This window comes from Python bivittatus, unplaced genomic scaffold (assembly GCF_059951505.1).
Source record: "Python bivittatus isolate LINGU-HERP-01145 unplaced genomic scaffold, Pbiv_v1 ctg000610_np1212, whole genome shotgun sequence".
Classification (NCBI taxonomy): Eukaryota; Metazoa; Chordata; class Lepidosauria; order Squamata; family Pythonidae; genus Python; species Python bivittatus.
Genome location: NW_028277088.1, coordinates 48,530,631 through 48,546,902, shown reverse-complemented (window position 1 = coordinate 48,546,902; position 16,272 = coordinate 48,530,631). Strand labels below are relative to the sequence as shown.

The following is a 16,272-nucleotide window of genomic DNA, read 5'->3' as shown; positions in this document are numbered from 1 at the left end:
CTATACAATCTTCCCTAATCTAGGGTGCTCTCCCGATATGAGGACTAATTCCCATAGTGGTATGGTCATTGCTGAATAGTTTGGGAATTGAAATCCACTTCCAAAAAGATTGGAAGAACATACATCAGTCCTAAGAGAAGCTCATATTACGAATATAAAATAAACAAAAGACACTGATAACCTGATCAAGATAAAATATAAGAAAACATAACTCTCAATCCCATGTAAAAAATAAAATACAAAACACTGAATTAATCAGAAATAGCTATTTTATGTACATTTTACAATTTCCTAATGGTTTTGGCGAGATTTTAAAACACAATTAATCTTTCTTTATGTAAAATGAAGTAAGTTTTGATCAGTGAAATATGGTTTACTGTTGACTTTACCTGTAATCTTGAATTAATTTATTTATATTTCAGGTCTGCCATCACTACAGTGTTATCTATCACCTTTATAAATCTTTTAAGCTTTGGAAAAAAGTACAATCATTTTTGTTATTTATTATAGCAGGTGTATGTTACAGAATCTTCCTAATGCTCTCTTCTTTTCTTTCTCATTAAATCCATGGAGAAAACTGATTAGTTACCTCAGCACTTTCTGTCTAAAACTTAAAAGCAATATAAATATCCCTGTGCCTAATTACCTACTCTACAAGAATAAGTCTTCTAGTTGTATCTATTTCTATTAACACACTTTCTCTTCTATAGCCTTCAGAAGTTCTTAAGCGGTTGTTTATTTATTTGTATCACAACACATGAATATGCCAAAAACGAAAATTTAAGATGAAATTAGAACAGGCTTGGGCTTATCCTGCCAGAGTGTAAAAGTCTTCCAGTATATGTCCATTTTTATCTACTACCTAATACCTTATGTACCCTATTGTTTTATGATGATACAATGTCCAGGGGAGATGGGCAGCATACAAATTAAATAAATAAATTGATAGATGGATGGTTGAAATGCAGTTATTATAATTTTTGGGTAGAGCACTTCCATTTATTAATAGATCCTATATGGTTAAAGCTTACATCTAGGTGCATGTAAAGTACAATAAAGTATATATCTACATATTCCAGGATATGGATAATATTGAGGTTGGGGCAGACTCACTAGGTACAGCACTGATTTCCACATGTTCATTTTCAACATATGAAGGTAATATCCAGATATATGATGGGATTAAGTATTCTCTTTTCAGCTATTTATTTTTCATCTAATAAAACCAAGCAAAATATTTGTGATAACAGAGAAAATAGCACTCCTAGTTTGCTGCTTTTTGGAAATGCGCTCTACATGGGGCTACCCTTGAAGAGTATCCGGAAGCTACAGCTGGTCCAGAATGCAGCCACGCGGGCTGTTGTTGGAGCCCCAAGGAGGGCCCATGTAACGCCTCTGATCTGCAAGCTGCATTGGGTGCCAGTTTGCTTCCGGGTCCAATTCAAGGTGTTGGTTATCACCTTTAAAGCCCTACATGGCATGGGACCAGGTTATCTAAGGGACCGCCTCTCCCCTATGACTTCAACCCGTCCCACCCGATCACACAGAGAGGGCATGCTTCAGACCCCCTCAGTGAAAGAACTTCGATTGGCGGGGTCCAGAAGGCGGGCCTTCTCTGTGGTAGCCCCTGCTCTTTGGATCATTCTGCCCCCGGAGGTGCGATTGGCCCCCACACTCCTGGCCTTCCGTAAGGCTTTGAAGACCTGGTTCTGCCACCTGGCCTGGAGTGGGGTGGGAATACCTCAAGCATGGGGATGACTAGCCCCATAGAGGCCTTCTGCCTTCAGCCTCAGATTTTTCATCCTCTTGGTCTCTCCTTCTTCTTTTTAGTAATGTTTTTAATTAAGGGTTTATGTATTTATATATTTTATGTTTTTAATGTTTGTTGTGAATTGGGGGGAGATGAGCGGTTGAAAAAAATTTAATAAATAAATAAATAAATAAATAAATAAATAAATAAATAGCTAAAGTTATTTTCCTTAGTGCTTCATGGTTTAAATTATATCATGTTTTAAATTATTACTGGAGATATATAGCTAGTAATTTTTTTAATTAAAAAAAACAAACTAAAATCTTGTTCTGCTGTAGGTCTCTTATGGATAGCATTCATGGAGAATAGCCAGGAAATTCTTCTCTCATCTAGAACAGTATCTGATAATTTATTCAAGAGCTGAAAAAAATAAAACACCTAGAGATGAGTTGATTTATACGATATTGAAGACAGTTATATTGGTAGCCTGTAAGTGTTCTATGTGGATGTAGAAGATCAAAGATAAGTTAGGAGTTACTTTTTAATTAATGCAATATACAGATAGTGATTAAGAATGTTCTCTTTGAAGCCATGAAACTTTATCAACAACTATGGTATGTTTGTGGGCATGCAGCCCAGGTTTAAAGGCCATAAATTACTGAAAGAGGAGGAGGGTTAAAGAAGGAAAAATTTTAAAGTATTTCTTAGCATAAGTATAGGGGTGTGATTTTTCTGAAAGTTTCACATTCCCACTATATGTTTAAACTGGGAATGACAGTTATATTCCAAATCTTGCTGAGTAATCTACATACTACTAAAACTCTTGTGTCTGTAACAACATGGTGAAACAGTGCGTCATAAGGCAACAATTTTTGAACCAAGGTACCTCAAATGGGCTAACTTACAGAATGCGTACGAAACCTGGGACCCATTACTCCCATGGGATTGAAATTCAGGAAATTTGTGGCCACTTCAGCATTGCTGTGCTGCCGTGCTGCCACTGTCAGCCCAGGTCACGTGATCATCATGGGCGTATCCCCGACCTCTTTCCTGCCTCCCTCTGTTCCATGTACCCAATTGGCTGGTGGCAAGGCCTCACGGGCAAGCAGCAATTGGCTGCTTTGGAAATGAGACAAACATTTGGAATCTCTTAACAGTGGTTGGTGTTGATGGAAGGAGGAGGGAGCCATTGGATGCCTGCTTGTGAAGTAAGGCTGGCTAGGGGGTGCTGGTGGTCAACAGGTGAGTCCTCTTCCTCCCTCAAAGCAGGGGTCCCTTGGGGACATGCCAGAATGGGGAGCAGGAGTGCACTTTTCCTCATGGTCCACAGCTCCCTTCGTTCCATCTCCCCACAGCAAAGTGGCAGGCAGTTCCATTGGTCAGCTGAGAAGGAGGATGAGGAGACTTCACAGGGGATCTCCTGAGGGTTGTGAGGGAAGGGCAAATGGCACAACCTATATTATATGTGGAAAGGGAGGGAGGGAGGGAGTAAGGAAAGAAGGAAGGAAGGAAGATTTCTGATGCTCCCTGCCAGCTTCCCACAAGCAAAGTCAATGGGGAAGCCAGAAGCAAGTTGCAAGTCGCTCACACTCCCACTGCTTTTTTGCCCTTAGTCATTCTGTATCTCTGTTTAGGTAAGGAAATATCTCACCTGGTCACGGGTTGTCTAGTAATAACTAATACTGAGGAACAGTGTGCAATTCAAATCCATTTTAATTTGCTGATGCCTAAGAAATCAAAGTGCAGTTAAGCTATTTCATCTTTCATTGAACTGAGCTTTACTATGTCTCATGTTCCCACTGTAATTCTACCTTTGCAGCTTCAATTTTCTTTTTGCTGCATGGCGAGATCAGCAACCAGACGTCTCAAAGACTTTAATCTAGCTGTGTCATAAACACTATTAATACTCCAGCTCTTCTTCAGTAGCATACTGAGTGCCATACGACCTGAGTGCCATGTGACCTGAGGGGCCCATCATCCGGCACTATATCATCAATTACTTCACACTGTCAATCTATGTGGTTTCTTGGTAAAGTACAGGAGTGATTTACCATTGCCTTCTCCTGCACAGCCTTTGTCATTGTCACTAAAGTGACCATCTGCCTCCAGGACCTTCCTTCACAACTTGGATGAGCACACTGGCATTATATTCTTGGAATACATTCCTGGTATTTTCACTCATCTCTCCCTGGAACCCTCCCATCCACCCCACACACAATGAGGTAGCACAGCAGGACTTGAGGGAGATATTGATGTTAACTTATCCCAAATGGATAGATATCTCACCCAGAAGATTCATGTAGATGCTAAACAAAATGGAGGAGAGTACCAATCCTGGGAGACCCAAAATTGGAGGGCACGAAGGACTAACATAATACAGAATCCTTGAAATAATTGTTGAAGTCATATAGGAAAATAGCCTTAGGGTCTCCAATACCCTACAATTAAGACCACCTCAGCAAAGAACACAGTCCAGACATTGAATGTTTTTCAGAATCTTACTGCTCCAAAATTAGATATGTACACTTGAAATCAGTATGTTGCTTAACAGAATTATCTAATGGGAAGACAGAATCACAGTGGAGTAAAGGGGCTTTACTCTCATCTAGTTCACTGAGCTAGTTATGAAAGGATGTACATATGTTCTTGAAAATGGGGAAAAAGCAATGAACTATTAGGAGAGGAGAAACAGCAACTCGGTTCTGAGAAAGTAGAAGTGTAACAAAGAGATTCAGAATAATCCTTCCTTGATTTTGCTTTGTATAAAATGGAGAAGAGATTAACTCTGACAGGATTTCAAGATTCAGTTATTCTACCCTACAACAATAAAGATGTTCCTGGAATTCCTGCTGCATCTGTTTCTTGACCTTGCCTACCTCAAAGGCTGACATTAGCCTGCTGCTTTACAATATGGCAGATACGAGGATTGAATCAGTCCCTAGCTTACCCACCCCAAAGTGTATCAAGTCAATATGCTAGAATTAAATCAATCAAGATATACAGTAATTTTGCCATCTGAATCCCCAATTCACTTGTAGATAAATCCCATGAACTACTTGCCCAATTTTTAGAATGAGCATGTGAATGCATCTTCATCCATACAAAAATAAAGGTGGACTAATACTTAAACACAAATATTCCTTTCCTCCTTTATCGCTTCTGCCAAAATAGGCTAAATTGCCTTTAAAAGCAGTTCCAAAACCTTTATCTGAATTTCCGTATGAACAGATAGCTGTTTCAGGGCACTTCTCTTGGGAGGAAATTTGAAATAAACAAGCAACAATATGTAGAAATCTTTGGTTGGTATATTTATTTGATTAAAATCCTTTTAACGGTAATATAATTTTATAATGGCAGATCTGAGCCAAATTAATCTACAAACCAGATTGAAGAGAAACTCTAATTGAGGCTTACATCTCTTACTTTCAGGATTTAAGTTATTAAATTACCTCTCCCTCTTCCAAGTATAAATACACTCTACTTTTTTTTCAAACCAGAAGTTCCATTAATACACGAATACTTTGAATAATCTTTTAGCATGTCCTAACATGTATAATCACCCAACTGATCCCAAGTGAAGAGCAGGAAGAGAAAGAACATGTATCTATTCAGCCAAATCCCTAATTTCTGTCAAGAACCATGAAGTAGTATAGTGAAGTTAATTAATTATGGAGTCAATTGGGGGTTTCGTACCCAGATATTTTCCTCATGTAGGTCTTTGAGCATCTGCCCAAACTAATCTCATGAATCAGTGTCATTTACAACAAGCATTAAGATAATTGAACATAGTAAGGAGGAAATGTATATAGAGAGCTAATATTTCATGCAGGAAATCTCGTTTTATCACTGCTGGAGTGCATATCAGACCACCTCATAGTTGGCATCTTTGGAACAGAGCTCAGAAGACCCTCACAGTGTGTAAATATCCATATTTTGCATTTAGTTTTCAGTGAATGAAAATGTGCAACCAATATATCTGAATATACCCTCCCTAATCAAACTGTATAGTATGATTTAAACAGATCCACTTAAAAAAAATTCAAACCTTCTTGTGCATATTGAATTTCTTGCCCTATTATCTGAATCCTGTACAAAATCTAAGATTAAGTTAATCTTATTTTCTGAGAAATAATAGTTGTTCATTATGGTTTAGATTTTTAAAAAATTAGAAAGAAAATCCATATTAGCGCATAGAAGAATTGTGACTGATAAACAGCCATCACTCTACAAATCACCATCTCTGCCTCAGTATGCTGGGTAATATTGCAATGGTAAGCACCAAAGTACTGATCACAATCTCAAGTGATTAGTGAATGTGTTTGTGTGTCCTGATCCCATATCAGATCTGTAACACTTAGTTCCTGCTCTCAGTAACTGGCTGAAATTCAGAAGTAACTCTCACTGAAAGCAATCCTGGAGGGGTTTTTTCCCCTTCCAAACAAACATATAAAGTGATCCACAGAGTGAAGAACGTCATTTCCCTGTGCGCTCATTTGTGTGGAAACACTCCTTATGGTGAGGAGATCCTTCCTTCCTTCCTTCCTTCCTTCCTTCCTTCCTTCCTTCCTTCCTTCCTTCCTTCCTTCCTTCCTTCCTTCCTTCCTTCCTTCCTTCCTTCCTTCCTTCCTCCCTCCCTCCCTCCCTCCCTCCCTCCCTCCCTCCCTCCCGTTAGAGTTAGAGCCTAGCCAACTTCAAATGGATCTGGGTAGCTTATGCATCAAAAGTCACAATCAATAAAGACAAAAGAAAAAGATAATGAATGTATGGAATAATACAACACAATCCCCACCACCAAACCAGCAGATGTTCAGAAATCATTTGACCCCAAGCAAAACTAAGTTTTCAAGGACTCATGAAACATTCTCAGCTGTATAGCAGCTGTACAGATCTTTGGGGGGGATGCTGTTTCAAATAGCAGGCATTGCAACAGAGAAGGCATTCTTCCTGATACATAACACGGTTTAATTGAAGGGATCTACTCTGCCCAATATTATAAGGCAGGCAGAAATTATTGGAGAGAGGCAGTGCCTCAAATAACCAGGCCCTATGCCATGAAGGGCTTTAGAGGTGCTAACCAGCACCTTGAATTGGACCTGGAAGCCAACTGGCAACCAGTGCAGCTCCAAATTAAGTGATGTTACATAAACAAACTCTGACATGCCATTACCACTCAAGAGTATTGCATTCTGGACCAGTTGCAGCTTCTGAATGGGCTTAAAGACAGCCCCACATAAAACAAGTTGTTTTATTCCAACTAGGAGGTAAGAAAGGCATGAATGACCATCAACAAAGCCTCCCAGTTCAGGAATGCTTGCAATTGACCATGGCCTCCATCTGCTCTCCAGAGAAGCTGTGAATCCAAGAGGACCCTCAGACTGAGAACCTGCTCTGTATGAGGGATGATCCCTCTGGATAGTGTGAACTGAGCTGAAAAGAAGTGGGCAGTTAAAACAGGAAGGTGCTAGAGAGAAGAGGAAGAGGGGACCAACTTCAGATGTGAGGCTAATTCTAAGCATCTTACATAAAAGGCCTTGAGAAACCTAGACCCATCATTACTTGCATGGAACCTGCATCAACAAAACATATTACTTTCCTATACTCTGAAAAAATCTACAAGGTCTGAAAAACCTAAACATATAGCCCATTGAAACACTAAAAATATCGCTTTGAAAATCAACTGCATATTTTCTTGGGGGGATAACCTCTGTCAACCTTCATGCATACATAATAAAACATTTTTATGATAATTGCAGTAAGGAAATTCATTCATCTTACCAGGTTTGATATCCTGCTTATCCAGATGCCCCTGATTGGTAAACATTGTAGAGTTTTGTGAAGGTGGCCTTTCCTCAAAATCAGACTCTGGGATAGTATCACAGCCACCTAGGTTACAAATAAAATAATTGGTAAATTCAGGCATAAAAACATAAAAAAGCAAAAAACTGTAATCAATATAGCTTTTAGAAAATATTAGTTATTCTTTAGTTATAGAAATTGTAGAGTAGTCTAAGATAATTTGTTGCTGCAGATGACTGAACAGTATGATTGAGGATCAGGCTTCCTTCTCTTTTCATAGATTTGGTTGGCCACTGGGGGATGCACTGTTGGGCTCGATGGACACTGGATCCGACCCAGCAGAGTTCTTTACCAGCAGCCACATGCAAATATGTAGCATCATCTTTAACACTGAGGATCCTGGAGCACACTTAATTGTTGTGCACTTGTTCTCTACTTTTCAGTTACCTAGGCTTCCAGAAGAGTCCTGTTGTTTATTTAGGCCAGGAATTTTACAAGAGCAGGCCACAACAGAAGAAGTTCTCAAGAACAGTCTGTAATCTAGAGCTTTCCAGATTTTGAACAATGATATACAGTCTTACTTTATGGAATGGTCATTCCCATCCCCGCAAATGCTATATGTTAAAAAGTAGTATGCCATGTAAAACAGTAGGATGTACTTTTTTTTCCTGATTTGTTTTCTATGTGTAGAAACTATCTTTGTATAGGAATGCAGCCAATTATGGATATCCCTATTTTTGAGCAAGCAAGAAGCAGAACAATTCAGTTACAAGTTTATCACTTACTTGCAAACCAGGTTGGAGAAAGCACTGAATTTAATAGCTGCTAGTTGTTATCACGGAAGGGGAAAAATTCTTGAACAGGGCCTTTCCTGCTTACCTGAGCAGGCCATAAAATCACATGATAAGATGAAGATATAATATATACAAGCCAAGTCTAATATAAATTGAAATTAGCTTATACATATGGACTGTACATAAAGGAGACACACATTCTTAAGAGAAAATTCTGTATATGTACAAAGCATTTTCTTTCAGAACAAAGAATGGAAAACAGTGAGAAACTATTGCTAACTGTTTGCATATGGGAGCTTTTATCTCAAAAGGATTCATGAGTGACACAGGCATTTACCTTACTAAGAAAAGGAAAAATTCCCTTGACAGATGAGGGTTTGAATCATACATTTTGGCATAAGCTTATTGCCAGAACAAAGCATAGAGTCAACATGTTGTTACATTTAGCTGATAATTACATGAACATAATCCATTCCTACATGATATATTTTCAACAGCATCAGTTGGACCCACACCCTATTTTTGTTGTGTGAAAGAATAAAAAAAAAAAAAGTGTGAAAACCATTCCACCAAAGTTCTTATTCATGGGACTCTTACATCTCAGATAATATCCAAGATAAAAACTTTATTAACATAAAAAACCTTGAAAGATTGGTAAAACTAATACTTTAAATGCTATCTCATAATACCAAAATTATGAGTGAAATGTCACCTAATCCATTAATACGTATAGTTTCTGCATACAGATAAAAATTCTGAAAGCTTATTTTGAAAACTGAAATCCGAACGGTTATATACTTTTGAAAATTAATACCTTTGATACTAAGTTATTTCATTAGGCATCAGTACAACTTCCCATTGAAAGAAACTTAAAGAGTTTTTTTCAAAAATAACTCTGCCCTAAGGCACCTCATGCAATTGACTGGAAGGAAGCAAGCCATCCTAATTTTGATTCTGATGTCAAAGCTATATAAATATCTGCCTGTCAACTGAATTGTCAAATGTGGAAGAATTAAAAGCAAAACCCTTTTTTTTTCCATGCAATAACTTGTTTCCTCATTTAAAATTTATACTTACACACATAACGATTTGCATCTATAGGCTAAGAACTTGAAAAAGATAGGACATTACATACACTGCCGCTGTTTATTTAATGTAACACCTCAAATACATTTCTCTACATTACATTTTTAACCCAATATGCTAGCAAACTTTGCCCCCTGAGGATACATACCATATTGTTAAAGGTGATTTAACCCACTATTATCCTTGTTATCCTTAATCACCATTTTATTTAATGGCTGTCTATACTTTACAAATTTGTTATCTCCCCATAACACAATCTGCATAATAGAAGGTCCTAAAGATTTAACAAAATCAACTTTTTCTTTGAACTGAAGAAAAAACAAAGAATCCTTATTCTTAAAATAATATGTAACTTAGAAGCTAATTCATACAAATATGAACATCACTTGATTTTTTTGTATTATGTGATGCATGATGTCACCTAGTTTGGGTATTGAAAGCAATGATTTCAGTTTGCTTCTTGTTCAGATATTCCAAACTAGAATATTTCTCTGATTCAAGATTCAGAGAAGTATAAAATGGCATAACAGTCTGATTATCTGAGAGACTACTTGTCTCCAGTAATTTTTGTCCATCCCATAAGCTCTGACAGAATCAGCATGCTCCAAGTCCCATTGATTAAACAGTGCCAATAGGGAGTGAATGTTTTCTGTTATGATACCTGTCCTCTGGAATAATGTTCCCATTGAAGTTTGTACAGTTCCTGTCCTGACCTTATTTAAATGAGACCTTAAAATCTGGTCTTCCCCAGCCCTTGGGCTAAAGTGGATGGTGGACTCCTTATGCAATGTTTTGGTTCATTAGACTGTGTTTGATTTTTCGAGACTTTATGTATATTCTTTTTATTATTTTATTTTCTAAGCTACTCAAACTCATGATAGATTGGGGCAACCTATTAATCAAATAAGTAAATAAATAAACATGACCACAGAGCTTAAACGATATTTTCATCTGTCCTTCTAGTCCACGATGCAGCAAGTCAATGACAAGTTACACAAATGAGAGACATTTGGTTTCTGGGTTTCTGTTTTATCATCAATTTATTTTGACTGATGACACACTGTTGTCATAAGATGAGTTTCACCTGATAAAAACGTATTTGGACAAAGCATGGGGAGCTTGATTAGAAAGGTTTTAAACTGAATCCTGTATAGGGAGAAACAAAAACCCTGAATTAAGAACCTCAGAAAAAGTCATATGCACTATAGAAAGTGAGAGTGTGTTGCTGAACTGGGGCATCTTAAACCACTTAAACCAAAATCAGAGATAACATTGGCTCATAAAGTTAATGGCCTTCATGGTTGTTAATGCTCAGAATATAGGAAATAAACAGCTTGAGCTCTTCATGAAAATAGGTATAATGTAGACCTGGTGAGATTACTTCCATGATCTGAATGTAACAATTGAAGTATAAAATGTGTTCAGAATGATTAGAAGCATAGAAAGGGTGGAAAAGTTACAAGTTCTATCAATCCCTGTGAACTTGGCGACATTATCATCTGGGAAGTAGAAGAACAAAAAAGAACTATTGTTGCTAGTCCCTCTTATCGTCAGAAGATGTTTTCCAAAAGCAAACTGCAGATCTTTCAAAGAGGCAAAAAATCATAGTGACTTTATTAAGAGACAAACTCCCTACCAACCACAGTCCTTCTAAGAAATTCTTGACTTGTCTTGCTGACAACCTTCTCCTTCAGAGGGTGAGGATCAGCTATCCTTAACTTGAAATTAAACAATAGGAGAAACTCAGCTGGGAAAATAGAAAAGCAGAGATATTAGGGGAAAAGTGACAATACAATGCTGGAGTTCTTGATTTTAAAGGTGTGTGTGATCAAATGTATATCCTGGACTTCAAAAAAGGTGGGTTCTAATAAACTCAGAATAATGATTAGTAGAATCCCATGGCAGGAGATGCTAATGGGAAAGGAGCTTAAAGTGGGTTAGAGTTCCTGAAAAAGGAGACACTTAAAGACAAGTACAAACATTTCAAGGGGTGGGGGGAGAGGCAAGATAAAGGACAGCAGAAGAAGCCAATATGGCTATACAAAGAGCCACATTGGTATGGAAAGAATTAGCCACATTAGGAAAGAAATGAAAGCCCAAAAAAAGACATGTACAGAAAAAGAGGACCATTTAAAAAGGAATGTAGATCAGTTAGGCAGATACTGATACTTGGAAAGATTCTACGGCAGATCATAGAGAGATCAATTGCTGAGCACCTGGAAAGCAATGTAGTTACCAGAAATCTTGCCACATTAACATTAGTTCATTTCAGGTAACTTGCTTAATAGATTGTGAGGAAGTTGTAAAGTTTTTCCTTTATACCTGGGAATTACACTTAAATTGGGTTTTCCTTCGAGGGCAATGGTAAAGGTTCCATTAGAGTTTCAGCCATCAATCTCAGACCAGACTGACATCTGTGATGTGTTCTTTTGATGTATATTTACTTATTAAGAATTGAGTAGGCCATTACAGAGAACAATTTTCTATCCAAAGAACCATAATATAAAGTATAAACATTCATATCAGTTGAGAACTACTTCAGCGAATTGTATTAAGAATACTTTAGTTGGGGAGCAGGAAGACTGGTAACACAAATCTGGCACTTTGAAAAAGATTCAATTTGAAAAGTTATCCAGATGTAAGTTTGTAAACAGTGATTCATAAAATAAATTTCCTCATTAACTGCTGGCAAGGAAAGACAATTTTAAGCATGTTTTTGTATTATGACCCATTCTTTTCCCTCCTTCTATATAGAAAAATTCTTGTTTGACACCACAGATCTTTTATCAGTTATGATAAATGAAGCACCAATCTGCGGTCAGCAAAATTTTTTGATAACTTATAAGATTCATAGCACTACAGCCAATCAATTGTGAATGTTATTCATAGAAGGAAACAGAACTTCTAATGTTTATTTTCATTTACTATGCCTCAACACCATATTTTGTGCTTAACTTGGAAAAAAATATTCAAAGACACATTTTCAAAAAAATAAACAACCATTCTTTATGCTTAGTATTGTTTAAACTATAATGACATACATTAATAAAGCTATCTATATATACCTAATTTGATCTTTATACAAAAACAAGGTCAAGTATAAGGTTTTATTGACTATTTTTTAAATTTGATGTTTAAAACACCTTCTATACGTAGAATGCAAAATCTCTAAATTCAGCTAAGGTAAAACCACCACCACCACCACAAGTTTGGGTTTAATTTATTTACCAGGTGAGTTCAGGCACAGAAATATTTTTTAAATATTTTTCCTGACTGTTAAATAGTAAGCAATTATTTTCTGTACAAAACTGCTTGAGGCATGAAAGGTATGTAGAAAACGTATAGAAATAGCGGAGTTGGAGCACCTGCATTAGCAGAATTAACACATAAGGATTACAGAACTGCCATTTTATATATTCTACCTCCCTCCCCCATGTCTTTGCAGTCCACTATTAACCTAAAGCTGTTTAGTTGTCTGAATTAATAGGTATCCCAGGACCAGAGCCTCATTTTGAGTGCTGTACTGATAATAATTAAAAGCAGTAGTGGGAGGAAAAGCAAGAACTGGCAGATCTACTGCAGGGGAAGGCAAACCTATGGCTTTCCCTGCTGTTAGCCATGTTGGCTGGGGTTGCTGGGAGGTGTGATTTCCATCTCTACCCTGGTCCCTTCATCATTCACTAATACAAAGTAAGTCTCCTTCACATTAAGGTTACTTTCCTTGTGACTTCAGAAGTAAATCCATGTAGTTTTCTTGGCAATGGTATGGAAACGATTTGCCATTGCCTTCTTTCAGGAGGTGTGTTGACTTCCCAGTCTAACCTAAACTCTGGTATTCCCTGATAATCTCTCATCCAAGTATAGATAGTCCTCACTTAGCAAACACAACTGAGACTGGCAACTCCATCACCAAGTGCTGCGGTTGCTAAAAGGGAAAATTGCGTGACTGCAACGGGCTTACGACCTCGCTTCCCCTTTGACTGTTAAGTGAAACATCACATGTCTGTGATTTATGATTTTACTTCCGCATTCTCTATTAACTCTGCTTGTCGCAAGCCAGTTGTGAAGCACACAAAGGGCAATCCTGTGACCACGGGACATTGCAACAATTGTAAGTGTGAGGATTGGCTGCAAAGCTCTTTTTTTACACCATTGTAACTTCAAGTCGTCATTAAACAAGGCAGTTGGTAAGCGAGGACTACCTATACTAGCCTAATTTAAAGTTAGACAGCCAGATTAATAAGCCAGGTGCTGCCAGGATTTTTAAAATTCCTATTATGTGTATGCCAATTTTGTCTTTGTCAAAGCTGCCCTGGAATCCAGTTATTAGACAGGAAAGCAGATTATAAACATTTAAGCCAATATAAATAATACACTAATTGAAAGTACTGTCTTATTACAGCATTGAGTATATTTTAATAGACCAATGGAACAGTATCAGTGTTGCAATTCAGTATGCATGCAAAGAATACAACGTATGAGGGGATAGGAACAATTGTAGTGCACCTTGAAAATAATTATTAAGCACTCTTTTTCCTGTGGACTTATCCATCATTGAAATGTGATTTTGGAAAACACTATACAAACACAAATTTGGAACTATCACAATGCAATCAATACAAATTTGGTACTTTTCAAGTACATTTTGTTGTGAATTATTTCTCCACTTCAATTGTTTTCAAAGATTAAATTCTTCAGCACGTGTTCATACATGGGGAAGAGGAATCATAAGCAATATTGCAAATGACAGAAATATGCAAAAATGTAAGGTATGTATAAGAACATCTCATCACTAACAAGTCAGTCAAATAATAGAGCTACTCCTCAAAATTCTAGTACATATTATAATCAGATTATAAACTTTGTGTCTGAAGTTCACAGACAGTATTCTGTGCACTGAAAGTAATATATTTCAGTATTACAATGCCACTAGTGGCTTTAATCATAATAGAATATTAGGTTAAGCAGATTGGCTTAAATTAAATGTACTTTATTTCTAATAAAATGTTTAAAAATAATGGATTTGGGAAAAAATTCTCCAAAAATATGTAGTACTTGCAATAAACAACATAAATTAATACCATGCATTTTAAGGCTTTATCTAGAAGTCTAGTTGCCATATTTTGATTATATGGCTGATAATAAATAGACATTTAGTACCTTCTGGTGCAAAAAATAACGGAGTTGTGATGATTACTTATGGCTAGTTAAAATATCAAGATGGAATTAATATTTTTTAGACCTCAGACAATAACTATATTAGAACCTTTCTTCCTTTTCACATCTTTTGAATTTTCTAAAAAACTGAAACTGGAGAAAAACAGATTTTCCCCAGGCTGAACTAATAGTTTTGGGGATGAAAACTCTGACACTATCTTGCAAGCTTACAATGTTGTTTATTTGTGGGGTAAAAGGCAAAAGCTAGATTTGAGGATACTCCACAGCATCACAGGCACGATTTTTAGAAGCCCCTTGCCCCATGAATTATCTTACAAAATGTATTTGAGAGACAAAGCTCCAGTAATCATTAGTTTTTTTGTGAGTAAGAAAGAAAACTCTGTTAAGCTTTACAGCAACTTATTACTGTGCAGGTTGATCACATGTGTACATAGAGATATGCAATTAAACAACCTGGAAAATCAAGATAATCTGTGGTATTATGTTATAAATATGATGGATTGCATGTTAAATGTGGCACAATTGAAAAACTAGCTCAATACTGACAAAGCTAATGATGGAAAGGATGCAGTTTATTTTACCCCAAATATTTACAGGGGAAAAAAAAGAAGAAATTGTGAATAACCATATTTAGCAATGGTCTGGCAGACTTATTCCTTTACAGTTGTCAATAACAATGACAGAGAAAGAAAAAATGGGGCAAGCATTGATTATGCTTAAAGGAAATACCAAGAAACTAAAATTGTACTAAGAAAGAAAACTGGAAAACACACACATGTTCTGGGTATATTATATTCTATTAGCAACAGTGAGAGCTTGGATTCTGGAGCCACAAGGTTGTTAACTGGGTTAAGGCAAAGGATATCACTTTGCATTGTGTAATTATAGGGTTTTGTAGAAACCTTCTTTAGTTTCTAGTTTACAATACAGAAGACTTATATTCTGCCCCAGCTGGTAAAGTATGGCCAATACAACAAGTATTCTTCCTTCATAATTTTCTGACAGATTTTTGTGGTTTGGAGGATTTTCTTTTCCTTGTCCTACAAGAAAAAGTTCTTTTTGTTTTGGATTTATTAATTTTGTAAAGACTATTAGTTTCTGCTTACACAGTGTCTCCTTTCAGTGTGAATTTTGTCTGGGAATATCACAGAATCAATCTGTGTAGGTCTTTTGGCGTACATGTGTATTCCGTTCCCATCCCAGTCTATAGGCCTTGCTTGTTTCCATTACAAATATGTACCACTGCAAATAAATATTACAGTCTCAATCATTTGCATGCATGGATTATTTGGAAAGGAAAATGTTAAGGCAAAGCAACAGAAGGCACGAGAAGTCCCTTAATGCATGTTACCTGAATCATACCTCATTCTTGGTAGAGGTTTCCTTAGAGAGAAATTTGTTTCTACTTGTGCAGAAATATATAAACTTTAGTCTGAAAATATACCCATCATCTTGCAGGCACTAACAACAAATCTTTTGACCATGCAGCCAAGAATGTTCTTGCTCAGTTTGGGCTGGGGCATCAGTTACTTCTTTCTTTGGAAAACGCATACCTGAGCTATTATACATATAAATGTATAGCAACATGTTCAAAGTGAAACCAAGTTTAACAGGTTTGGTGTGTTTTAATCCTTTTATTAAAATTGACAAGCTTTTAATATCCCCAAA

At 36.8% G+C, this 16,272-nt stretch overlaps 1 protein-coding gene across 8 annotated transcripts in view; it reads right to left on the bottom strand.

Moving 5' to 3' along the window:
• The window catches only part of BBS9 (Bardet-Biedl syndrome 9), a 205,660-nt gene that overhangs the window by 92,983 nt on the left and 96,405 nt on the right, over positions 1 to 16,272 (bottom strand). For all 8 annotated transcript variants that reach the window (XM_088149956.1, XM_088149955.1, XM_088149957.1 and 5 more), the window contains one exon: positions 7,526 to 7,633. In XM_088149956.1, the coding sequence (XP_088006082.1) occupies positions 7,526 to 7,633 (108 nt within the window). Of the gene's footprint in view, positions 1 to 7,525; positions 7,634 to 16,272 lie in introns of those variants that run through there.